This window comes from Pristiophorus japonicus, chromosome 18 (assembly GCF_044704955.1).
Source record: "Pristiophorus japonicus isolate sPriJap1 chromosome 18, sPriJap1.hap1, whole genome shotgun sequence".
In the NCBI taxonomy this organism is placed as follows: Eukaryota; Metazoa; Chordata; class Chondrichthyes; family Pristiophoridae; genus Pristiophorus; species Pristiophorus japonicus.
In genome coordinates this window covers 469,227-494,755 of record NC_091994.1, presented here as the reverse complement: position 1 = coordinate 494,755, position 25,529 = coordinate 469,227, and the positions used below count along the sequence as shown (strand labels likewise).

Here is a 25,529-nt window from a genome sequence, read left to right as displayed (position 1 = left end):
CTTACTCCAATCCAGCTTCAGTGAGCTCAACCAATTTCTTCCTAGTAAGGCGGCTTGTCTCCTTTCACTACTATTAGAGGCAAGTTCTGAAATTGATCTTTATATTTCACCGGTACGGTGATACGACCTACCACAGGAATTTTCTCTCCGAGTAGCCTCGCAGCTCTATCTTGGATTTCTCCAGTTGGAAATCATGCAATTTGTCGTGGTACAGCGACTCCGGTATTACACTCACAGATGTACCCGTGTCAATTTCTATTGGTATCTTGAATCCCGCAACAACTATGTGGATTTTGATACTTTCCAAATCGCTGTCCGTTAACCTCGTGCTCCTGATGACGTGTAACTCTAACATCTCCTCGTCCTGTTGTTGTTCTTCCATACTATGTAGTCTCTTGGGATTTCTACTCATAGCTTTGAACGCTGGACTCATAGCTTTGAAAGCTGGTTTACCCTTCAGTTGGCATGCCTTCGCAAGATGCCCAGTCTCCCTGCAGAAGAAGCACTCTGCCTTCACGTATGGACAACTTTGAGCAATGTGTTGTCCCAGGCACCTATAGCACGACTTCGACGCTCTGTTAGAATTTCCAGTTTCTGAGACTTTGGGCCCCCACCGTCTTTTACTTTGAACCTGCAGGTTACTTACCTCGGTTGACTGATTATTTAATTCTCGGGAATATTGTTTGGCCATGCCCATCGACCTCGCTGTCTGATAAGCAATCTCAAAAGTCAAGTCATCCGTCGTCAATAACTTCCTTCTGATCGCATCATTTTTCACCCCACAAACAAAACGATCCCGTAATGCTCGGTTTTGAAAGTTTCCAAAATTACAGTGCATCGATAGCTTTTTTATTGCTACGATGTAATCACTGATACTTTAATCAGTCTTTTGATTCTGAATCCCAAAACGATAGCTTTCAGCAATTTTTAATGGTTTGGGGTTATAGTGCTGCTCCAGCTTCGTTAAAATCTCTTTAAGCGTTGTGTCCTTTGGCTCGTCAGGCACAAGCAGATTTACAAGGGTTTCATACAATGCCGGATCTGCCTCCGATAAGAAGATCGCTTTCTTACGTTCCAACACAGCCCGGTTCTGGACTGCATTGGCTGGAACTTTGATTATGTTATTTGCAGTGAAATACATTTCTAGTTGATCCACATACGCTTTAAAACGTTCCCGGTCGTGTCTATATTCCCCCAAATGTCCGATTACATCTGCCATTTTAATCTCTAGCTGTTCACACCGTGTGTTGTATTTTACCTTGGATTTTGTAGCATTTTTATCCAAAGACAGAAACTTCCAAAGTCTTTCTGTCGGCTGGCTGAATCCTTCCCCAACAAAATTTAAGCTTTAATTCATCCAAAAAATCCCATCCTCGTCGCCAAATGTGATATCTTCACAGAGCACAAGCACACACAGCTTCCTAACATGGCAGGCAGCTCTCTCGGAAGCCTCCGGAAATCTGCCTGGTTCTGTTTAATTATTAACTATGCAATTGCAGTACACAATACGTCCACATCCACAGTATGGAGCTATAAACATTACAAGCTTACAGACATTACAGTGAGATTACGGTCTGGGGGCGGTTGGGGGGGTCCTTGAACCTTTCATACATGGACCATCGAGGCTCCATTGCAACTGTTGTTGTTCACATTGGTTGTGCTATCATGGAGACAAAGTACTTTTTTATAGTCCCCACACACCACAAAAACTAGAAAGAAGGGAGCTAGAAAAGACAAGCTCGATTTAATTTGTCATCTGACCCGAAGGTTTATTCAGCGCTCCTGGTCCTGTAGCTCCCATTGGCCCGCCGAGCGTTCCCACCTGGAGATGGTGGTGCCAGGAGAGCAGGTCCTTGGGGGAAGAAATTTGCTCGCGCCTCAGTCGGGCCGGGTCCCGGGCAGGGCAGTAAATTTTGTGTCGGCAAATGGATTGCGTCTGCTGCCACAAAATTCATCATCTGGGCCCTGAGTGTGGGGCGGAGCCCTGAGTGTGGGGCGGGGCCCTGAGTGTGGGCGGAGCCCTGAGTGTGGGGCGGGGCCCTGAGTGTGGGCGGGGCACTACGGGAGGCGTTACACACCGCTCTCGGGGCGCTAGGCCGGCTGAGCAAGCGAAAATCCTAAACTAAACAGCCGGCCCGGGAGCGCCATAACAGAGTCTCTGGGGGAGGGGGAAACAAACCTGAAAAAACCCACCAAAAACAGTCCCAATACACAGATCACACCACCACAACATAAATCACAAAACAAAACAAAAAAACCCAACCACCCTTACCCCAGGTGGACATTCCTTCCCTCACTGCAGCCGCTACAGCTCGAGCCGCCCGCTTTCCCAGGTGGTCCCAGCAGGGGGCGCTCTACGCAGCGCTACAGCTCGGGCTGCCCGCTTTCCCAGGTGGTCCCAGCAGGGGGCGCTCTACGCAGCGCTACGGGTCAGGCCGCCCGCTTTCCCAGGCGGTCCCAGGAGGGGGCGCTTTACGCAGCGCTACAGCTCGAGCCGCCCACTTTCCCAGGCGGTCCCAGCAGGGGGCGCTCTATGCAGCGCTACGGGTCGGGCCGCCCGCTTTCCCAGGTGGTCCCAGCAGGGGGCGCTTTACGCAGCGCTACAGCTCGAGCCGCCCACTTTCCCAGGTGGTCCCAGCAGGGGGCGCTCTATGCAGCCGCTACAGCTCGGGCCGCCCACTTTCCCAGGCGGTCCCAGCAGGGGGCGCTCTATGCAGCCGCTACAGCTCGGGCCGCCCACTTTCCCAGGCGGTCCCAGCAGGGGGCGCTTTACGCAGCGCTACGGGTCGGGCGGGAGCCAAAATTCGAGCCGGAGTCGCGACCAGGAGCGTTGCACATCGGCTTGTCTCCCCCGGGCGGTAATACTCTGCGCCTCCCGCCGATACCGGCCCTGAAAGTGGGGCGCTGGGAGCTGGCCGCCCGCCTGGGCGCGTGCTTTCCGTTGCCATTGCTGTCCCTCCGGGGCGTTAACAGGCGCGGCAGAAGACCGAAAATCCAGCCATTAGTGTTCCCCCAACAACGTCATCGAGGGCATCCCACAGTGATCCTACATCACTTGCAACCTGGGTTTTCTGATTGGCTGAGCAGTGCATGGTCCTTGGGTGGTGACCCGTCCAATAGATTCTGTATATTGCAGCTTTCCAATGGCCAACCTCTATATCAGGGTTTGCCACCAACTGTTTGACCAAGGCACAATCCCAGCCGTTGCCTTGCTTTGATGGTCACACTCGGGAATGTTGGAACCTCACGATGCTGGGCCTGTGCCTGTGATTCCCGGCACACTGACGTCATCTCAATCCTCCTGTGTGTAGCTAAGGCGCTCCCCTACAGGGAAGAGCGCAGTATTATATGATCAATAGTTCTATTTGTTTTAATAACACTACCTTCTAAGGGTATTTCTTTGCCTCCATTTGCCGGAAGGTGAGAAAGCGAGAGAGAAACAACATTAAATCGTGGCTCCGTCAAGGGGCCCACAAGTCAGTCAGGTCAGGAGTGAAGTTACTGAGGGGCGTGTGGAGGGCCCAATCAGTCTGATGAAGCAGAGGCGGACAGCAAGTGAGCTGTATTGTGGGAATGATCCTTCGATCATGTTAAGTATTGGTCGCTGCAGAGACTGAAATCTTGGCTCCATGTGTTCACAGGCACCGTATTCCATGAGACGGCCATTCCGAAATGGAACCTGAGCGAGGCGATGCATCAGTGCCAGGTGCAGGGAGCAGAACTAGCCACTGCCGGCCAGCTGTACATGGCCTGGAGCCAGGGCTTGGACCAGTGCGATGCCGGCTGGCTGGCTGACGGAAGTGTGCGTTATCCCATCAACAATCCCAGAAGGAACTGTGGTGGAGAGACTCCGGGCGTGAGGACCATTTACCAGCTGCCAAACAGGACGGGCTTCCCTGACCCCAGCTCCAAGTATGATGCCTACTGTTACAGAGGTAAGACCTTGGGCCGATTCCGTCGATTCACGTCCGTAGTTTCATGGCAAGTGGAGGAAGGCAAGAACGTCAGTACCATTAAGTGTAAGCGATGAAGGGGCCGAAATTGCCTGCCGCCGGGAACGCCCTGTCTCTTGTGTTTTTACCGGAGCGGTGGATGTGGTGGCCTCTTGAGCGGAATTCCGCTCTTTGGCTTTTTTTTCCCAGCGGCCCGGAAGTCGGTCATAATGGGGGCAGAAGTGGGGGGTGAGCGGGAGTTCGTGCACTCGAGGGGTGGAGAGTGGGCAGAGTGTCCGCTGCTGTCACTCAGCAGCGTAGCGCTGATGATGTCACGGTGCTGGCGTGTCACCGTGTCTCTCCCCTTCACATAAAGGGGCGGGGCGAGCCTGTGCGATTCTTGGAGTTCGGTACACTGGGCCACCAGGGAGGGTTTTGGCCAGGGCCAGCGGTCTGGCACCCAAGAGGGGGCAGAATTGTCGGCCCGACATGACAGTCGGCCGACAAAAAATATTAATATTGCGTACCGCCATTTTAGAAGCACTCCAAGCGCAGTGCATCGGCAGAAAAAGCAATTTCTGGTACCGTGCGGCGGCAGCAAGATTTTCTCGGCAGAATTTTGCGATCGAGAGGAACATCGGCGGTGTGCGCTCCGATGACGCACTTAGGACGGATTGGCAGCAGCGGAGTGGTAGCGGGGGGGCGAGTCATCGCAGGAGCGGAATTTCCAACATGGCGGCCATTCCACTCCGCAGCACTGCCGGTAACAGGCCTTAAGGGAAGGGGCAATCTCGGCCCCTCGGTGGCATCTCAGTCAGGGTGGGGTCCTGGCCGGAGCGGTACATTTTGCGTTGGCAAATGGGTTTGTGTCTGCCGCCGCAAAATTTTTGTTACCTGCGCTAATTTCTACTTGTGCGGCTCAGTGTCAAATTTTTTATCCAATAATAGTCCTGTGAAGCACCTTGGGACATTTCACTATGTTAAAGGCGCTATATAAATACATGTTGTTGTTGTTGTCTTGGGTGAGATGTTCAGCCGAGTCCCTGTCTGTCCCCCACCCCACCCTCACAGGGACAGCAAAGATCCCAAGGCGCTATTTAAATATCTCCAATATTTATCCCTCAATTAACATCACCAAAACAGATTCTCTACTCATTATCACATTGCTGTGTGTGGGAGCTTGCTGTGCGCAAATTGGCTGCTGTGTTTCCCACATTACAACAGTGACTACACTCCAAAAGTACTTCATTGGTTGGAAAGTACTTTGGGAAGTCCGATAGTTGTGAAAGGCGCTATATAAATGAAAATTAATTCTTCTTCTCAGAGGGCACAAGGTGACTGGTGCAGGAAGTGTGCGGGTATTAGGATACAGTTCTGCCGTGGTCCTGAGTTGCGGAGAGGGCTGGGGTGGAGGTTGGAAGGAACAGAGGAACATAGGAACAGGAGTGGGCTGTCAGGCCGCTCCCATATTCTACCATTCAGTTAGATCGCCACATGCAGCTCCGTAACCCTGAATACCTTCCCCAATTTCAAATTTTCAATTGACCCCCCCGGCCTCAGCAGCTTTTTTTTTGGGGGGGGGAGAGTTCCCGATTCCCACGGCCCTTTGTGTGAAGGCGCGCTCCCTGACATCACTCTGAACGGCCGGGCTCTAATTTTAAGGTTACGCCTACAACCTCATTCCACCCCACCCACTATGTTCCAGACTACCCAGCGGAGGAAAGAATTCATCTCTTTCACTCCTTTAATCATCGTACATTACAACAGTATGCCTGCCCTTGCTGTAGGCTCTCGAGATATGGAAAAACCCATCTGGTTCACTAAGGGAAATCTGCCGCCCTTACCCGGTCTGGCCGATATGTGACTCCAGACCCACTGCAATGTGGCTGACCCATAACTGCCCTCTGATATGGCCCAGCGAGACACTTTGTTGTATCAAACCGCTGCAACAAAGTCAGCACTGTGGGAGTAGACACCTCAAGTCGTTGGAGAAATACCACCAACGATGTCTCCGTAAGATCCTACAAATCCCCTGGGAGGACAGATGCGCCAACGTTAGCGTCCTCGACCAGGCCAACATCCCCAGCATCGAAGTACTGACCACACTCGACCAGCTCTGCTGGGCAGGCCACATTGTTTACATGCCAGACATAAGACTCCCAAAGCAAGCGCTCTACTTGGAACTCGTCCATGGCAAGCGAGCCCCAGGTGGACAGCGGAAATGTTTCAAGGACACCCTCAAAGTCTCCCTGATAAAGTGCAACATCCCCACCGGCACCTGGGAGTCCCTGGCCCAAGGCCGCCCTAAGTGGAGGAAGTGCATCCGGGAGGGCGCTGAGCACCTCGAGTCTTGTCGCCGAGAGCATGCAGAAACCAAGCGCAGGCAGCGGAAGGAGCGTGCGGCAAGCCAGTCCCACCCTCCCCTTCCCTCAACCACTGTCTGTCCCACCTGTGACAGGGACTGTAATTCCCATATTGGACTGTACAGTCACCTGAGAACTCACTGTTAGAGTGGAGGCAAGTCTTCCTCAATTCCGAGGGACTGCCTATGATGATGATGACTGTGGGAGCACCTTCACCACACGGGACTGCAGCGGTTAACATAACAACATAACAACATCAGAAATAGGAGCAGGAGTCGGCCATTCGGCCCCTCGAGCCTGCTCCGCCATTTAATACGATCATGGCTGATCCGATCATGGAGTCAGGTCCACTTCCCTGCCCGCCCCCTTATTCCCTTATCGGTTAAGAAATTGTCTAATTCTATCTTAAATATATTCAGTGACCCAGCTTCCACAGCTCCCTGGGGCAGCGAATTCCACAGATTTACAAATTCCTCCTCATCTCAGTTTTAAATGGGTGGCCCCTTATTCTAAGACCATGCCCCCTAGTTCTAGTCTCCCCCATCAGTGGAAACATCCTCTCTACATCCACCTTGTCAAGCCCCCTCATAATCTTATACCTTTTGATAAGATCACCTCTCATTCTTCTGAATTCGGTTCAAGGCTGTGGCTCACCACCTTCTCTCGGGGTGATTAGGGATGGCCAATAAATGCCGGCCTTGTCAGCGACATCCACATCCCGTGAATGAATAAATAAACTTAAAACATCGACATTGCCAGTAAGCGCTTGCACAGTGCTCGAGGGATTCCCGCAGCCGGCTTTTGAACACACAAAACGCCCGTGCGCAGTGTTGCGATTGGCCCGTGCAGGGCCGCACCAAATTAGAGGGAAGATTGGTCCCAATCCTCAGCAAAGACATCGTTCCCGCTGATTACTGAGGTATTAATGATGATCAAAGGTAAGAGATCACTAGGACGCCATTAGTTAAATATAGTGCACCATGACTTCACACAAACCAACGGGAATATTGGATTGTCTGAACGATCGCTGACACCTGGATGATTGGAGAACTTTGTGCAGCTGTGTTTGCTGTACAGTGATGGGTCTCGCTCGAAGTTCACTGACTGCAGATCATCTATTAACTTAAAAAAAAATCCTTTCATCCTATAATATAAAACCACAACTGAGATAAAAGACAACTGTCTATAGATTGATGCGGTTCACACCTGGATATAGGTTGCCACTTGCCAGCTCTCCAAAATTGCCCTGCAGTCTCCAGGAATTGGGAGCTTGCTGTGCGCAAATTGGCTGCCGTGTTTCCCACAATGCAACAGTGACTACACTCCAAAAGTACTTCATTGGCTGTGGAGCGCTTTGGGACGTCCTGAGGTCATGAAAGGCGCTAGAGAAATGCAAGTCTTTCATTCAAAATGGCCGCCGCAGTGAGGGACTCTTCCAATAGCCTCTGTGCATTGTCTACAGCCGGCTCCCAAACGTCACTCTGCAAACGCCTCTGGGAGATGCTTAAAGACAACCTTCACATCTTTTACCATCCCGCTCAATCGGAAATCATTCCCCTCACCTTTCATCATCATAGGCGCTCCCTCGAAGCGAGGATGACTTGCTTCCATACCAAAAAAGGATGAGTTCACAGATGTTTCAATGAAGGGCCTAATATTCCGGATCCCGAACTACATCCTGAAGGGTGGAAGATACCTGTGGGTGGATTTTTTAACGTGGGGTGACCGTTGCACACCAGCCACCACACGGGCTTGACAGAGCGAGGTCTTGGTCCGGGGCAAGGGTTAACCAGGACCAGAGACCAGCTCTGCTGCACGGACCCAGTGCGCACACATCGCAGTGTGGGCTGGTCCGTGCTGCCCCTGGGCCTTCGCCTCTCCTGGGCCCCAAACTCTCGCCTCTCCCGGGTCCCGATCACTTCCCTCTATGGACTCTTGCCGCTCCTTCGCCCCGACCTCGCCGCTCCAATCAGCCGTCGCCCTCCTGCAGCACGCGCTGCTCCCTGCAGTCGTATACCGCTGCACGCTGCTCCCTCTAATGGTCCCGGCCTGCCGATGGTCAATCAGGAGACCAACATTCGAGTGACCTTGGATGTGAACCTGCAGCACACCCATCTGTGCCATTTAGTCATTCTAGCTCGGCTTAAATAAGGGCCACAATCACAGCCTTGACACTGTTTATCTTACCTCAGCTCATCCGCTGCTGAAGCCCTCACTCATGCCTTTGTTACCTCGAGACTCGACTATTCCAACGCACTCCTGGCTGACCTCCCACATTCTACCCTATGTAAACTTGTGGTCATCCAATTCTTGGCAACCCGTGTCCTAACTCACACCAAATCCCGCTCACCCATCACCCCTGTGCTCACTGCCCCATGTCCTAACTCACACTAAGTCCCGCTCACCCATCACCCCTGTGCTCGCTGACCTACATTCATCATCATAGACAGTCCCTCGGAATCGGGAAAGACTTGCTTCCACTCTTAAAATGAGTCCTCAGGTGGCTGAACAGTCCAATACGGGAACCACAGTCCCTGTCACAGGTGGGACAGACAATGGTTGAGGGAAGGGGAGGGTGGGACTGGTTTGCCGCATGCTCCTTCCGCTGCCTGCGCTTGGTTTCTGCATGCTCTTGGCGATGAGACACGAGGTGCTCAGCGCCCTCCCGGATGCACTTCCTCCACTTAGGGCGGTCTTTGGCCAGGGACTCCCAGGCGTCGGTGGGAATGTTGCATTTTATCAGGGAGGTTTTGAGGGTGTCCTTGTAACGTTTCCTCTGCCCACCTTTGGCTCATTTGCCTTGAAGGAGTTCCAAGGAGTCTCGTGTTGGGTATGTGGACAATGTGGCCCAGCGGAACTGGTCAAGTGTGGTCAGTGCTTCGATGCTGGGGATGTTGGCCTGGTCGAGGATACTGATGTTGGTGCGTCTGCCCTCCCAGGGGATTTGTAGGATCTTGCAGAGACATCGTTGGTGGTATTTCTCCAGCGACTTGAGGTGTCTACTGTACACGGTCCATGTCTGCTCTTATTGATAAGAGGCTCCCGGGGTATGGGAAATGGTCCACGTTGTCGAGGGCCGCGCCGTGGATCTTGATGACTGGGGGCCAGTGCTGTGCAGTGAGGACAGGCTGGTGGAGGACCTTTGTCTTACGGATGTTTAGCGTAAGGCCCATGTTTTCATACGTCTCAGTAAATACGTCGACTATGTCCTGGAGTTCAGCCTCTGAATGTGGGCAGACACAGGCGTTGTCCGCGTACTAGCTCGACGACATTACCACGACGACCTACATTGGCTCCCAGTTAAGCAACGCCTCGATTTCAAAATTCTCATCCTTGTTTACAAATCCCTCCATGGCCCTCGCCCCTCCCTATCTCTGTAATCTCCTCCATCCCCACAACCCCCGAGATCTCTGCGCTCCTCTAATTCTGGACTCTTGAGCATCCCTGATTATAATTGCTCCACCATCGGTGGCCGTGCCTTCTGTTGCCTGGGCCCCAAACTCTGGAACTCCCTCCCTAAACCTCTCCGCCTCTCTACCTCTCTTTCCTCCTTTAAGACGCTCCTTAAAACCGACCTCTTTGACCAAGCTTTGGTCATCGGCCATAATTTCTTCTTATGTGGCTCGGTGTCAAATTCTTGTCTCATAACGCTGCTGTGAAGCGCCCTGGGACCTTTCAATACGTTAAAGGCGCTATTGTTGTTAATCCTCCCCCTTTTTACATCGAGTTACATCGAATGTACGGCACAGCCACAGGCCATTGGGCCCACCGCTCCGTGCCGGGGTTTCTGCTCCACACCAGCCCCCTCCCACCCCTCTCCATCTCCCCCCATCACCATATCCCTATATTCCTTTCTCCCTCATGTTTATCCAGCTTCCCCTTAAATGCATCGATACTATTCGCCTCAACCACTCCCTGTGGCAGTGAGTTCCACATTCTCACCGCTCTCTGGGGAAAGAAGTTTCTCCTGAAATCCTAATTGGATTTATTAGTGACTGTCTTATATTGATGGCCGCTAGTTTTGGTCTCTCCCGTAAGTTGGAAAATCTTCTCTACATCTACCCGATCGAACCATCTCAATCTTGAAGACCTCCATCAAGTCGCCCCTCAGCCTTCCCTTTTCTAGAGGAGAGAGCCCCGGCCTGTTCAACCTTCCCTGGTAGTTCTCTCCTGTGGACCAACACTAGGCTCCAATCCAGAAGGATCAGCTTGTTCTAAGCCAGCTCACCAGGAGGTGTTCCCGAGCAGCACTCCCGCCTTTCCATCTGATCGCTAGATCATTTAGCAGGGATCAGGACAGCTTGCACCCACACCATCCTGACTGGGAAATATATCGGCCGTTCCTTCATCGTCGCTGGGTCACAATCCTGGAACTCCCTCCCTAACAGCACTGTGGATGCACCTTCACCACACGGACTGCAGCGGTTCAAGAAGGCGGCTCACCACCACCTTCTCAAGGGGCAATTAGGGATGGGCAATAAATGCCGGCCTTGCCAGCGACGCCACATCCCGGAACGAAAAAAAAAAAATCTTTCCCCTTGGGAGAGCTGAAGCGTTGTTTGCTGCCGAGATTGGGGCTGAAAATGAACGAACATGGTTGGCAGTAGACCAGGAGAGGTAGGGGGGTGAGGCGGTGTGTGGTGTCACGTTGATTTGAAGCTCTCCTCTCTCCCGTTGGCCGCCTCCCACACTGCAATCAGCTGTTAGTTGCATCCTGTGCCAGTGAGAGCGGGAGTGGCAGAATAATTACAATCACCGTGACACCAAGCAGCTTGCCTGCAAGCTTCAGTTTGAGCATTTATGAGTGAGTCAGCGCAACCAATGGATCAAAGGGTTTGCTAATTGTCGCAGCTAATCTCTCTGGCAGTGTAATCTTTAATCAAAGGAGGATTCTGATACCCAGAGGCAAGTAGGATTACAAGTGACAGAAGTTTTCTTTTAACCCTACTTTGAAATATTTTAGCAGACGGCTTGGCATGCTCATTGTGTAGCGATGTGACGCAGTTTGGGCTTGGCACTGATGCAATGCGGCATCTGTCTACCCAGTTGGCACTGCGCACACTGACCTTTGCCCGTGCACCGACCCTTGCTATCCATCCCCCAACCCACACCCCCGCCACCGACTGTCCGGTGCGTGCAGGACGCACTGTCCGACGCTGGTATGAACTCGGGCGATTCCTGACAATGTGCAAGATCGTCAGGTTTTCTATGGCGAAGCTGCTTTGTATTTGAGTGGGCAGTCTGCCACCTTCTCGAGGAGCTAATGTCGCTCATGGAATCGTAGAAATTTACAGCACGGAAGGGGGCCATTCGGCCCATCGTGTCCCTGCCGGCCGACAAAGAGCTCCCCAGCCTAATCCCACTTTCCCACTCTCGGTCCGTAGCCCTGCAGGTTACAGCACTTCGAGGTCACATCCAAGTACTTTTTAAATGTGGTGAGGGTTTCTGCCTCTACCACCCTTTCAGGCCGTGAGTTCCAGACCCCTACCACCCTCTGGGTGAAGAAATTTCCCCTCATATCCCCTCTAAACCTTCCACCAATTACTTTAAATCTATGTCCCCTGGTTATTGACCCCTCTGCTAAGGGAAATAGATCCTTCCTATCCACTCTATCCAGGCCCTTCATAATTTATAGACCTCAATTAAATCTCCCCGCAGCCTCCTCTGTTCCAAAGAAAACAGACCCAGCCTATCCAATCTCTCCTCATCACTAAGACTAAAGCTAAAGCAATATGCATGGTCACTCAGGCTGTCTATGGAGAAGCCGCTTTGTATTTGAGTGGCAGCGTGACACCTTCAGAAGGAGATATTGTCACAATTGCCAGCTATTGGAGAGGTGAAAGAAAGACTTGCATTTATATAGCGCCTTTCACGACCTCAGGACGTCCCAAAGCGTTTTACAAACAATGAACAATTTCTGAAGTGCGGTCACTGTTGTAAAGTAGGAAACGCGGCAGCCAATTTGCGCACAGCAAGCTCCCACAAACAGCAATGTGATAAAGACCCAGATCACCTCATTTCAGTGATGTTGGTTGTGGGATAACTATTGGCCCCAGGTTGCCAGCGAGAACTCCCCTGCTCATCTTCCAAATAGTGCCATAGGATCAGGGCCTCGGTTTAACATCTCGCTCGAAAGACGGTGCCTCCGATAGTGCAGCACTCACTCGATCCTGTACCGGGAGTGTGAGCGCAGCAAGGCCGGATTCTGGGCCTGATGGGCCTGGGGGCAAACCCATCCAAATGGGCCGATAGTTATCTTTGTTCATCTTCATTACATTACATGTATGGAAACATAGGCCGGGATATTCAACAATTCAGCGTATATTCTGTATCAAGTAGGGTTCTGGTTCTGGTAACGTTGCAATACTAGATTCCTAAACACATATGCAAATTTCTCTCAATAACATATGAAATAAAACAGGCTAGTACATATTCTGTTCTGTATATCAGTACATGAGTGTATATAGGTACTTCTGTATATAGGTGTAAATAAGTGAATCTATTTTCCTCGGTCTTGTTTTTCCTGTCTTATTGTTGATTCTATTCCGACTATTTGGGAGGCCTTATATTTTTTTCTCCGTGGGCCTGGGGCTGCAGCCCCATGTGCCCCACGGTTAATCTTCCTCACGGCCCACGGTTAATTCGCCCCGCATTTAATCCGCCCCGTGGTTAATCCTCCCCACGGATAATCCTCATCACGGTTAATCCACCCCGCGGTTAATCCATCCTGCGGTTAATCCGTCCCGTGGTTAATCCGTCCCGTGGTTAATCTGCCCCGCGGTTAACCGACCCATGGTTAATCTGCCCCGCAGTTAATCCACCCCACGGTAAATCCGCCGCGCGGTTAATCTGCCCCGTGGTTAATCCGCCCCATGGTTAAATTGCCCCGCGGTTAGTCTGCCCCGTGGTTAATCCGCCCCGCGGTTAATCCGTCCCGCGGTTAACCGCCCCGCAGTTTATCCACCCCTGCAGCCCAAATTACATGCGGCAGTTTCTTGTGGTGGGGGCTTGAGCCCACAGCCTTGTAATTGGCCCCAGGACAGCGGGAATAACCCCCCTTGCTCATCTACCAAATAGTGCCGTGGGATCAGGGCCTTGGGTTAACATCTCGTTCGAAAGATGGTGCCTCCGATAGAGCAGCACTCACTCGGCACTGTACCGGGAGTGTCACCCATTTAAAACTGAGATGAGGAGAAATTTCTTCTGAGGGTTGTAAATCTGTGGAATTCTCTGCCCCAGATAGCTGTGGAGGCTGGGTCATTGAATATATTTAAGCCGCAGATAGACAATTTTTGAGCGATAAGGGAGTCAAGGGTTATGGGGAGCGGGCGGGGAAGTGGAGCTGAGTCCATGATCAGATCAGCCATGATCGTATTGAATGGTGGAGCAGACTCGAGGGGCCGAATGGCCGATTCCTGCTCCTATTTCTTCTGTTCTTATGGAACACAGGCGAGAGTGCTACTCACTGAGTCACAGCTAACACCTGACGACATTGTTTAAAACCTTCGAGCAGCAAGTTTATCAGCTCTCTTGGATGGCGACTGATGCATGGTGTAGAAAATTAAACTGAAAGACGGGGTGATGCTGGAAGACTTGACTTTCATGCACAATAACCACCGTGTTTTATGTTCATTTTAATATTCGTCAGCAGTTTCAGACTTGTTCCATTTGATCTACTTGTTCAAATTAAACAGTTTTGAACGATTGTGCAGTGAAAAATTAATGGGATTTGTAAGATATTAATGGGAACAAAGAAAATAAAGCCAAAATAATGAACTGTTATTATAGCTCGGTGCTTGATACCCAAGTGCATGCTGTACGTGCCTGGGAGCCTCTCGAGGCAAAGAGGAGCCTCAGTGATGGCCAAGTGTCCTCCTGCAGCACATCAAGGTTGAACAGAGGGAGGAGAGATGATGGGATAATACGAGAGATAATAGTTTAGATTAGGGTTTGAACCAATAACAAGTTACATTAACGCAGCACCTGTCACGTAGGAAAATGTCCCAAAATGCTTCTCAGGAGCGTAATCAAAGGAAGTCTGACACCGGGCCACATTACAAAGAAAGAAAGAAAAAAAGACTTGCATTTATATAGCGCCTTTCACAATCACTGTACGTCACACACCACTTCACAGCCAATGAAGTACTTTTGGAGTGTAGTCACTGTTGTAATGTGGGAAATGCAGCAGCCAATTTGTGCACAGCAAGTTCCCACACACAGCAATGTGATAATGACCAGATAATCTGTTTTAGTGATGTTGATTGAGGGATAAATATTGGCCCCAGGACACCAGGGAGAACTCCCCTGCTCTTCTTCCAAATAGTGCCGTGGGATCTTTTACATCCACCCGAGAGAGCAGACGGGGCCTTGGTTTAATTTCTCATCCGAAAGATGGCACCTCCGGCAGTGTGACGCTCCCTCAGCACTGCACTGGGAGTCCCTGGAGTGGGACTTGAACCCATAACCTTCTGACTCAGAAGCGAGAGTGCTGCCCACTGAACCACGGCTGTCATTAGGAGATGTTAGGGCAGATGACCACAAGCTTGGTCAAAGAGGTAGGTTTTAAGAGCATATTGAAGGAGAGGAGAGAGGCGGAGCAGTCGAGGGAGGAAATTTCAGAGCTTAGGGCGCAGGCAACAGAAGGAATGGCCGCCAATGGTGGAGCACAGGCTGTCTCCGTGGGATCCCTGGGCCATTACGATGCACACCGCCTCACAGTGTCCGACTATAGGAGGGCTGCCATCAGGTAGGTACATATTCTTTTCGCCAATCAGAGCTGGACTCCGGAGGTTACGCCATCGACCGCGATTTCTGGCCCGAATTTCCACCTGTGGGGGAGATCAGAACCAGGGGCCATCAATATCAGAGAGTCACTAATAAACCCAATGGGGACTTCAGGAGAAACTTCTTTCCCCAGAGAGCGGTGAGAATGTGGAACTCGCTGCCACAGGGAGGGGTTGAGGCGAATAGTATCGATGTATTTAAGGGGAAGCTGGATAAACATACGACGGAGAGAGGAATAGAAGGATATGGTGATGGGGTGAGATGGAGAGGGGTGGGAGGGGGCTGGTGTGAAGCAGAAACCCCGGCACGGAGCGGTGGGCCCAATGGCCTGTTACTGTGCCGTACATCCTATGTTATTCTGCTCCGTATGGCTTAGTTCTACACTGGCTGGTGTATTTACCCACCAAGGGGCTATCTACTTGTAAAACATGCAGTGGAGTATTTAAAATAAACACTAGACACCAGGTCTGGGTTCGAAGATGCAAGCAGTCTTTATCCACACTGGTGGGGAGGTGACCTGCTATGGGTCTAGCCAGGTCACTGTCCAATGATACGTAGTTTCAAACAACCTTTTATACACTTAAACATACATGCTCATCCTTGTGCATGATCCTTTGGCACAACTTGATTAGTTTAAAGCCCGCGTGCACAATGACTGATTGGTCAATTTCCTTCCGCATCACATATCGTTACTTGCCTCTGTTTTCTGCCTAAAAGGTACTGGCTTCATAGCTGAATATCATCATCATAGGCAGTCCCTCGAAATCGAGGAAGACTTGCTTCCACTCTAAAAATGAGTCCTTAGGTGGCTGAACAGTCCAATACGAGAACCACAGTCCCTATCACAGGTGGGACAGATAGTCGTTGAGGGAAGGGGAGGGTGGGACAGTTTGCCGCACGCTCCTTCTGCTGCCTGCTCTTGATTTCTGCATGCTTTCTGACATAGCCAAATAAGCAAGTGCATGACTAATGTGGCCACAATTTGTTATCGTTGCCCTGACCCTTACTTTAGCCAGGTGGTATCCTGTTAACGGTTCATGTCTACCCACTGTCCTCTACACTGCTAGGCCGCTTGTGCTTCTGACCTTGGTTTCTTGCAAAGTCAACATGTTATTCTCAACTGCCTATTAAGCGAGCTAAAGGCTGATTCACTGCAAACAGCCCGTTACTTCATTTGAGCCCCGAGACCCTTGTTAACCCTATAATTACAGCAGAGCTCGAAATCCCCACTGCAAACCTCCCTCCGATTACCACTCACCTGGATGTGCACAGCCTCTTCCCATGCCCTCCCAAAAAAAGTCATGTGAAATTAATTTGGGTTTAGTGCAGATAGCATTGTGATATGTCTTCCTTTACAGCCTCTAGTGAGTCAGTTCCAGCGTGTGTGTGTGTGTGTGTGTGTGTGTGTGTGTTGCTCCCTCTCACAGAGCTTGACAGGGTAGATGCAGGGAGGATGTTTCCCCCGAGCTGGGGAGTCTAGAACCAGGAGTCACCGTCTCAGGATAAGGGCTCGGCCATTTAGGACTGAGATGAGGAGATATTTCTTCACTCAGAGTGTTATATATATAAACTTGTATTTACTCAGTACAGCCACCAGAGGACTCATCCCATAATCCCTTGGGAGCACAGGTATTTAAGGAGGCTTCACAGGTTGGAGAGGCACTCTGGAGACCTGCAATAAAAGACTAAGGTCACACGTTACTTTGAGCTGACAGTGTTCAGTCTGACTCTTTCTCCAGACACAACTCAGAGGGTGGTGAATCTTTGGAATTCTCTGCCCCAGAGGGCTGTGGATACTGAGTTGTTGTTCAGTATATTCAAGGCTGAGATTGATAGATTTTTGGGCTCTGGAGGAATCAAGGGATATGGAGATCGGGCGGGAAAGTGGAGTTGAGGTCGAAGATCAGCCGTGATCTTATTGAATGGCGGAGCAGGCTCGAGGGGCCGTAGGGCCAATCCCTGCTCCTAATTCTTCTGTTCTTCTGTTTTCTATCTTTCTCTGTCTCTCTCTGTCTCTCTGTCTCTCTTTCTCTGTCTCTCTCTCTCTATCTTTCTCTGTTTCTCTCTCTCTTTTTGTTATGTTGTCTCTCCTTCTCTCTCTTCAAAGTTGCAGATAGAATTTGATGCAATAATCTGCTTTAAATGCACCTCTGCCATCCCAGGCCTCCAAAGAAAGTGCAACCAGAAGTTCAGTGCTCCATCACAGTCCTTAAATCAGTGAGAACAGCGATCAGTAATAGGTCTGAGGTAAGCAGGATTATCAGTGATGGGTAACTAATTAAATAGGGAGTCTTCAACCTTGAAAACACGCATCTGTGTAAAACTCAGAGGCATGTTGTAGATTTAATGGGACAAAGAAATACTTTCCGATACACAAAGATGGCGTGCGAGAGACACGAGGCTGTGAAGGGCATGTTCTGGGCAAATGCCTTACACACCTTTCTTAAGTGACAATAATGTAGCCAAGTTTGCTGACAATACAAAGATTGGTGGGAAAGCAAATTGTGAGGACACAAAAAATCTGCAAAGGGATATAGACAGGCTAGGTGCATGGGCAAAAAATTTTGGCAGATGGAGTATAATGTGAGAAAATGTGAGGTTATCCACTTTGGCATAAATAATAGAAAAGCAAATTATAATTTAAATGGAGACAAATTGCAAAGTGCTGCAGTACAGAGGGACCTGGGGGTACTTGTGCATGAAACACAAAAAGTTAGTATGCAGGTACAGCAAATAATCAGGAAGGCAAATGAAATGTTGGCCTTTATTGCAAGGGGAATAGAGTACCAAAGCAGAGAAGTCCTGCTACAATTGAACGGAGTATTGGTGAGGCCACACCTGGAGTACTGCATACAGTTTTGTCTCCATATTTAAGGAAGGATATACTTGCATTGGAGGCTGTTCAGAGAAGGTTCACTCGGTTGATTCCGGAGATGAGGAGGTTGACTTATGAAGATAGGTTGAGTAGGTTGGGCCTATACTCATTGGAGTTCAGAAGAATGAGAGGTGTCTTATTGAAACTTATAGGATAATGAGGGGGCTCGACAAGGTGGATGCAGAGAGAATATTTTCACTCATAGAGGAAACTAGAACGAGGGGACATAGTCTTAGAATAAGGGGCCGTCCATTTAAAATTGAGATGAAGAGGAATTTCTTCTCTCAGAGGATTGTAAATCTATGGAATTCTCTGCCTCAGAGAGCTGTGGAGGCTGGGACATTGAATATATTTAAGATGGAGATAGACAGATTTTTGAGCGATAATGGAGTAAAGGGTTATGAGGAGCGGGCAGGGAAGTGGAACTGAGTCCATGATCAGATCAGCCATGATCTTATTAAATGGCGGAGCAGGCTCGAGGGGCCGAATGGCCGACTCCTGCTCCTATTTCTTATGTTCTTAATGGATTTCCAGCAATGGTGGTTGGTATCAGGAAACTTAACTGATTTAAGAAGCAACTAATTTCCTTAATTGGAAGATGATAGGAGCACATGAGATTACACGGGATATACGGCACAGAAACAGGCCATTCAGCCCAACCAGTCCATGCCGGCGTTTATGCTCCTCCCGTCTTTCCTCATCTAAATCTATCAGCATAACCCTTCATAGACTGCATAAGAGACAGGTTCCTTGAGCAGTTTGTAACCAGGGGGCAGGCTATCTTAGATCAAGTCCTGAGACAAGATTAATAAACAATCTCCTAGTACAGGATCCCCTTGGAATGAGTGATCATAGCATGGTTGAATTTCAAATTCAGATGGAGGGTGAGAAAGTTGGATCTCTAACCAGCGTACTAAGTTTAAATAAAGGAGATTATGAAGGTATGAGGGCAGAGTTGGCTAAAGTGGACAGGGAAAATAGATTAAAGTGTAGGACGGTTGATGAACTGTGGTGTACATTTAAGGAGATATTTCACAACTCTCAAGAAAAATATATTCCAGTGAGGAGGAAAGCATGTAAGAGAAAAGATTACCATCCGTGGCTAACTGAAGAAATAAAGGACGGTATCTGAGTAAAAACAAGGGCATGCAAAGTGGCCAAAACTAGTGGGAGGACAGAAGATTGGGAAGCTTTTAAAAGCCAGCAAAGAATGACTAAAAAAATGATTAAGATAGGAAAGATAGGCTATGAAAGTAAACTAACAGATTTACAATTGTACATCCTTGTCTGGAGTAAAAATACAATGGGAAAGGTGGCTCAACTGTGGCTAACAAGGGAAATTAGGGATAGTGTTAAATCCAAGAAATATAAAAGCAGATAGCAAGAGTTTCTATAGGTATATAAAAACGGTCCTGAACTTAAGGAAAGGTAACTTCGATGGTATGACACGTGAATTGGCTAGAATAGATTGGCGAATGATACTTAAAGGGTTGACAGTGGATAGGTAATGGCAAACATTTAAAGATCACATGGATGAACTTCAACAATTGTACATCCCTGTCTGGAGTAAAAATAAAATGGAGAAGGTGGCTCAACCGTGGCTAACAAGGGAAATTAGGGGATAGTGTTAAATCCAAGGAAGAGGCATATAAATTGGCCAGAAAAAGCAGCAAACCTGAGGATTGGGAGAAATTTTGAATTCAGCAGAGGAGGACAAAGGGTTTAATTAGGAGGGGGAAAATAGAGTATGAGAGGAAGTTGCCGGGAACATAAAAACTGACTGCAAAAGCTTCTATAGATATGTGAAGAGAAAAAGATTAGTGAAGACAAATGTAGGTCCCTTGCAGTCAGAATCAGGTGACTTTATAACGGGGAACAAAGAAATGGCAGACCAATTGAACAAATACTTTGGTTTTGTCTTCACGAAGGAAGACACAAATAACCTTCCGGAAATACAAGGGGACCGAGGGTCTAGCGAGAAGGAGGAACTGAAGGAAATCCTTATTAGTCAGGAAATTGTGTTAGGGAAATTGATGGGATTGAAGGCCGATAAATCCCCAGGGCCTGATAGTCTGCATCCCAGAGTACTTAAGGAAGTAGCCCTAGAAATAGTGGATGCATTGGTGATCATTTTCCAACAGTCGATCAACTCTGGATCAGTTCCTATGGACTGGAGGGTAGCTAATGTAACACCACTTTTTAAAAAAGGAGGGAGAGAGAAAACGGGTAATTATAGATCGGTTAGTCTGACAAATGTTGGAATCAATTATTAAAGATGAAATAGCAGCGTATTTGGAAAGCAGTGACAGGATCGGTCCAAGTCAGCATGGATTTATGAAAGGGAAATCATGCTTGACAAATCTTCTGGAATTTTTTGAGGATGTAACTAGTAGAGTGGACAAGGGAGAACCAGTGGATGTGGTGTATTTGAACTTTCAAAAGGCTTTTGACGAGGTCCCACACAAGAGATTGGTGTGCAAGATTAAAGCAATGGGGATAATGTATTGACGTGGATAGAGAACTGATTGGCAGACAGGAAGCAGAGAGTCGGGATAAATGGGTCCTTTTCAGAATGGCAGGCAGTGACTAGTGGGGTGCCGCAGGGCTCAGTGCTGGGACCCCAGCTATTTATAATATACATCAATGATTTAGATGAAGGAATTGAGCGTAATATCTCCAAGTTTGCAGATGACACAAAGCTGGGTGGTGGTGTGAGCTGTGAGGAGGATGCTAAGGTGCTGCAGAGTGACTTGGGCAGGTTAGGTGAGTGGACAAATGCATGGCAGATGCAGTATAATGTGGATAAATGTGAGGTTATCCACTTTGGTGGCAAAAACATAAAGGCAGAATATTATCTGAATGGCGGCAGATTAGGAAAAGGGGAGGTGCAACGAGACCTGGGTGTCATGGTTCATCAGTCTTTGAAAGTTGGCATGCAGGTACAGCAGGCGGTGAAGAAGGCAAATGGCATGTTGGCCTTCATAGCTAGGGGATTTGAGTATAGGAGCATGGAGGTCTTATTGCAGTTGTACAGGGCCTTGGTGAGGCCTCACCTGGAATATTGTGTTCAGTTTTGGTCTCCTAATCTGAGGAAGGACATTCTTGCTATTGAGGGACTGCAGCGAAGGTTCACCAGACTGATTCCCGGGATGGCTGGACTGACATATGAGGAGAGACTGGATTGACTGGATCTGTATTCACTGGAGTTTAGAGGAATGAGAGGGGATCTCATAGAAACATATAAAATTCTGATGGGACTGGACAGGTTAGATGCAGGAAGAATGTTCCCGATGTTGTAGAAGTCCAGAACCAGGGGTCACAGTCTAAGGATAAGGGGTAAGCCATTGAGACCGAGATGAGGAGAAACTTCTTCACTCAGAGAGTTGGTAACCTGTGGAATTCTCTACTGCAGAGAGTTGTTGATGCCAGTTCGTTAGATATATTCAAGAGGGAGTTAGATATGGCCCTTACGGCCATAGGGATCAAGGGGTATGGAGAGAAAGCAGGAGGTGAATGATCAGCCATGATCTAATTGAATGGTGGTGCAGGCTCGAAGGGCCGAATGGCCGACTCCTGCACCTATTTTCTATGTTTCTATGTTGCTATGAAAAGAGTGGCTAAAGTAAATTTTGATCCCTTAGAGGACGAGACCGGGGAATTAGTAATGGGGAACATGGAGATGGCAGAAACTCTGAACAAATATTTTGTATCAGTCTACGGTAGAGGACACTAACAATGTTCCAACAGTGGATAGTCACGGGGCTATGCAGGGGGAGGTGGGGTGGAGGTGGGGAGGAACTTAACACAATCACAATCACTAAGGAGGTGGTACTCAGTAAGATAATGGGACTAAAGGCAGATAAATCCCCTGGACCTGATGGCTTGCATCCCAGGGTCTTAAGAGAAGTAGCGGCAGGGATTGTGGATGCATTGGTTGTAATTTACCAAAATTCCCTGGATTCTGGGGAGGTCCCAACAGATTGGAAAACTGCAAATGTAATGCCCCTATTTAAAAAAGGAGGCAGACAAAAAGCAGGAAACTATAGACCAGTTAGCCTAACATCTGTGTTGGGAAAATGTTGGAGTCCATTATTAAAGAAGCAGTAGCAGGACTTTTGGAAAAGCAAAATTCGGTCAGGCAGAGTCAGCATGGATTTATGAAGGGGAAGTCATGTTTGACAAATTTGCTGGAATTCTTTGAGGATGTAATGAAGAGGGTGGATAAAGGGGAACCAGTGGATGTGGTGTATTTGGACTTCCAGAAGGCATTTGACAAAGTGCCACATAATAGGTTACTGCACACGATAAAAGTTCACGGGGTTGGGGGCAATATATTAGCATGGATAGAGGATTGGCTAACTAACAGAAAACAGAGAGTTGGGATAAATAGTTAATTCTCAGGTTGGCAACCAGTAACTAGTAGGGTGCCGCAGGGATCAGTGCTGGGACCCCAACTATTTACAATCTATATAAACGACTTGGAAGAAGGGACTGAGTGTAACGTAGCCAAGTTTGCTGATGATACAAAGATGGGAGGAAAAGCAATGTGTGAGGACATAGACAGGCTAAGTGAGTGGGCAAAAATTTGGCAGATGGAGTATAATGTTGGAAAGTGTGAGGTCATGCACTTTGGCAGAAAAAAAATCCAAGAGCAAGTTATTATTTAAATGGAGAAAGATTGCAAAGATGCAAACACATAACTTTAGAACGCTGGGTGGTTGGTTAAATTGCTTACACGGATCATGGGGACCTTGTGCATGAAACACAAAAGGATAGTATGCAGGTACAGCAAGTGATCAGGAAGGTCAATGGAATCTTGGCCTTTATTGCAAAGGGGATGGAGTATAAAAGCAGGGAAGTCTTGCTACAGTTATACAGGGTATTGGTGAGGCCACACCTGGAGTACTGCGTGCAGTTTTGGTTTCCATAGTTATGATATTTGCTTTGGAGGCAGTTCAGAGAAGGTTCACCAGGTTGATTCCGGAGATGAGGGGGTTGACTTATGAGGAAAGGTTGAGTAGGTTGGGCCTCTACTCATTGGAATTCAGAAGATTGAGAGGTGATCTTATCGAAATGTATAAGATTATGAGGGGGCTTGACAAGGTGGATGCAGAGAGGATGTTTCCACTGATGGGGAAGACTAGAACTAGAGGGCATGGTCTTAGAATAAGAGGCCGCCCATTTAAAACTGAGATGAGGAGGAATTTCTTCTCTCAGATGGTTGTAAATCTGTGGAATTCGCTGCCCCAGAGAGCTGTGGAAGCCGGGACATTGAATATATTTAAGACAGAGATAGACAGTTTCTTAACCGATAAGAGAATAAGGGGTTATGGGGAGCGGGCAGGGAAGTGGAGCTGAGTCCATGATCGGATCAGCCATGATCGTATTAAATGGCGGAGCAGGCTCGAGGGGCCGTATGGCCTACTCCTGCTCCTATTTCTTATGTTCTTATGTTATGTTCCCTTCTCCCTCATACACTTGTCCAGCCTCCCCTTAAATACATCGATACTATTCGCCTCAACCCCTCCCTGTGTCAGCGAGTTCCACATTCTCATCGCTCTCTGGGTAAAGAAGTTTCTCCTGAATTCCCCATTGGGTTTCTGGGTGACTATCTTATATTGATGGCCTCTAGTTATGCTCTTCCCCACAAGTAGAAGCATTCTCTCTGTATCCACTCGATCAAAAACTTTCATCATTTTAAAGACCTCTATTAGGTCACCCTTCAGCCTTCCTTTTTCAAGAGAAAAGAGACCCAGCCTGTTCACCCTTTCTGATAGGTGCACCCTCGCACATCTGGTATCATCCTTGTAAATCTTGCAGGTATCTATTAAATGGGCCAAAGCAGGGGAGTGGGATTAATGGGATAGCTCTAGCAAAGAGGAATGATGGGCCGAATGGCCTCCTTCTGTGCAATATCATTCAATGACTCTAAGATTCTAAAGGACGCTCTTCATCCGACCTGATCTTGAAATCTTAGATGAAACACTTGCAAGTTCCAATTTTAAATTTGGATTCCTGACTGCTGTGCTGTGACCTATCAAAGTGCCAAGATAAGTTGGTCTTTCTAACTAGAGGGAAGAATATAAAAGGGAGAAAGTTTTGATACAGCTTCACAAAGCCCAGGTTAGCCCACATCTGGAGCACTATGTACAGTCCTGGGCCCACACCTGGAGCACTGTGTACAGTCCTGGGCCCACACCTGGAGCACTGTGTACAGTCCTGGACCCACACCTGGAACACTGTGTACAGTCCTGGGCCCACACCTGGAGCACTGTGTACAGTCCTGGGCCCACACCTGGAGCACTATGTACAGTCCTGGGCCCACACCTGGAGCACTGTGTACAGTCCTGGGCCCAAACCTGGAGCACTGTGTACAGTCCTGGGCCCACACCTGGAGCACTGTGTACAGTCCTGGACCCACACCTGGAGCACTGTGTACAGTCCTGGGCCCACACCTGGAGCACTGTATACAGTCCTGGGCCCACACCTGGAGCACTGTGTACAGTCCTGGGCCCAAACCTGGAGCACTGTGTACAGTCCTGGGCCCACACCTGGAGCACTGTGTACAGTCCTGGGCCCACACCTGGAACACTGTGTACAGTCCTGGGCCCACACCTGGAGCACTGTCGCAGTCCTGGGCCCACACCTGGAGCACTGTATACAGTCCTGGGCCCACACCTGGAGCACTGTGAGCAGTTCTGGGCCCACACCTGGAGCACTGTGTACAGTCCTGGGCCCACACCTGGAGCACTGTGTACAGTCCTGGGCCCACACCTGGAGCACTGTATACAGTCCTGGGCCCACACCTGGATCACTGTGAGCAGTTCTGGGCCCACACCTGGAGCACTGTGTACAGTCCTGGGCCCACACCTGGAGCACTGTGAGCAGTTCTGGGCCCACACCTGGAGCACTGTATACAGTCCTGGGCCCACACCTGGAGCACTGTGTACAGTCCTGGGCCCACACCTGGAGCACTGTGAGCAGTTCTGGGCCCACACCTGGAGCACTGTGTACAGTCCTGGGCCCACACCTGGAGCACTGTGTACAGTCCTGGGCCCACACCTGGAGCACTGTGAGCAGTTCTGGGCCCACACCTGGAGCACTGTGAGCAGTTCTGGGCCCATACCTTGAGCACTGTGAGCAGTTCTGGGCCTACACCTGGAGCACTGTGTACAGTCCTGGGCCCACACCTGGAGCACAGTGTACAGTCCTGGGCCCACACCTGGAGTAAGGTGTACAGTCCTGGGCCCACACCTGGAGCACGGTGTACAGTCCTGGGCCCACACCTGGAGCACTGTGTACAGTCCTGGGCCCACACCTGGAGCACTGTGTACAGTCCTGGGCCCACACCTGGAGCACTGTGAGCAGTTCTGGGCCCACACCTGGAGCACTGTGAGCAGTTCTGGGCCCACACCTGGAGCACTGTGTACAGTCCTGGGCCCACACCTGGAGCACTGTGTACAGTTCTGGGCCCACACCTGGAGCACTGTGAGCAGTTCTGGGCCTACACCTGGAGCACTGTGTACAGTCCTGGGCCCACACCTGGAGCACTGTGTACAGTCCTGGGCCCACACC

At 49.5% G+C, this 25,529-nt stretch overlaps 1 protein-coding gene across 1 annotated transcript in view; it reads left to right on the top strand.

Annotated features, from left to right (window-relative positions):
* ncanb (neurocan b) overlaps positions 1 to 25,529 on the top strand; it is a 237,038-nt gene that overhangs the window by 55,859 nt on the left and 155,650 nt on the right. Inside the window, exon 5 of the mRNA XM_070861067.1 lies at positions 3,642 to 3,935. Coding sequence (XP_070717168.1) covers positions 3,642 to 3,935 — 294 coding nt within the window. The remainder of the gene's footprint in view (positions 1 to 3,641; positions 3,936 to 25,529) is intronic.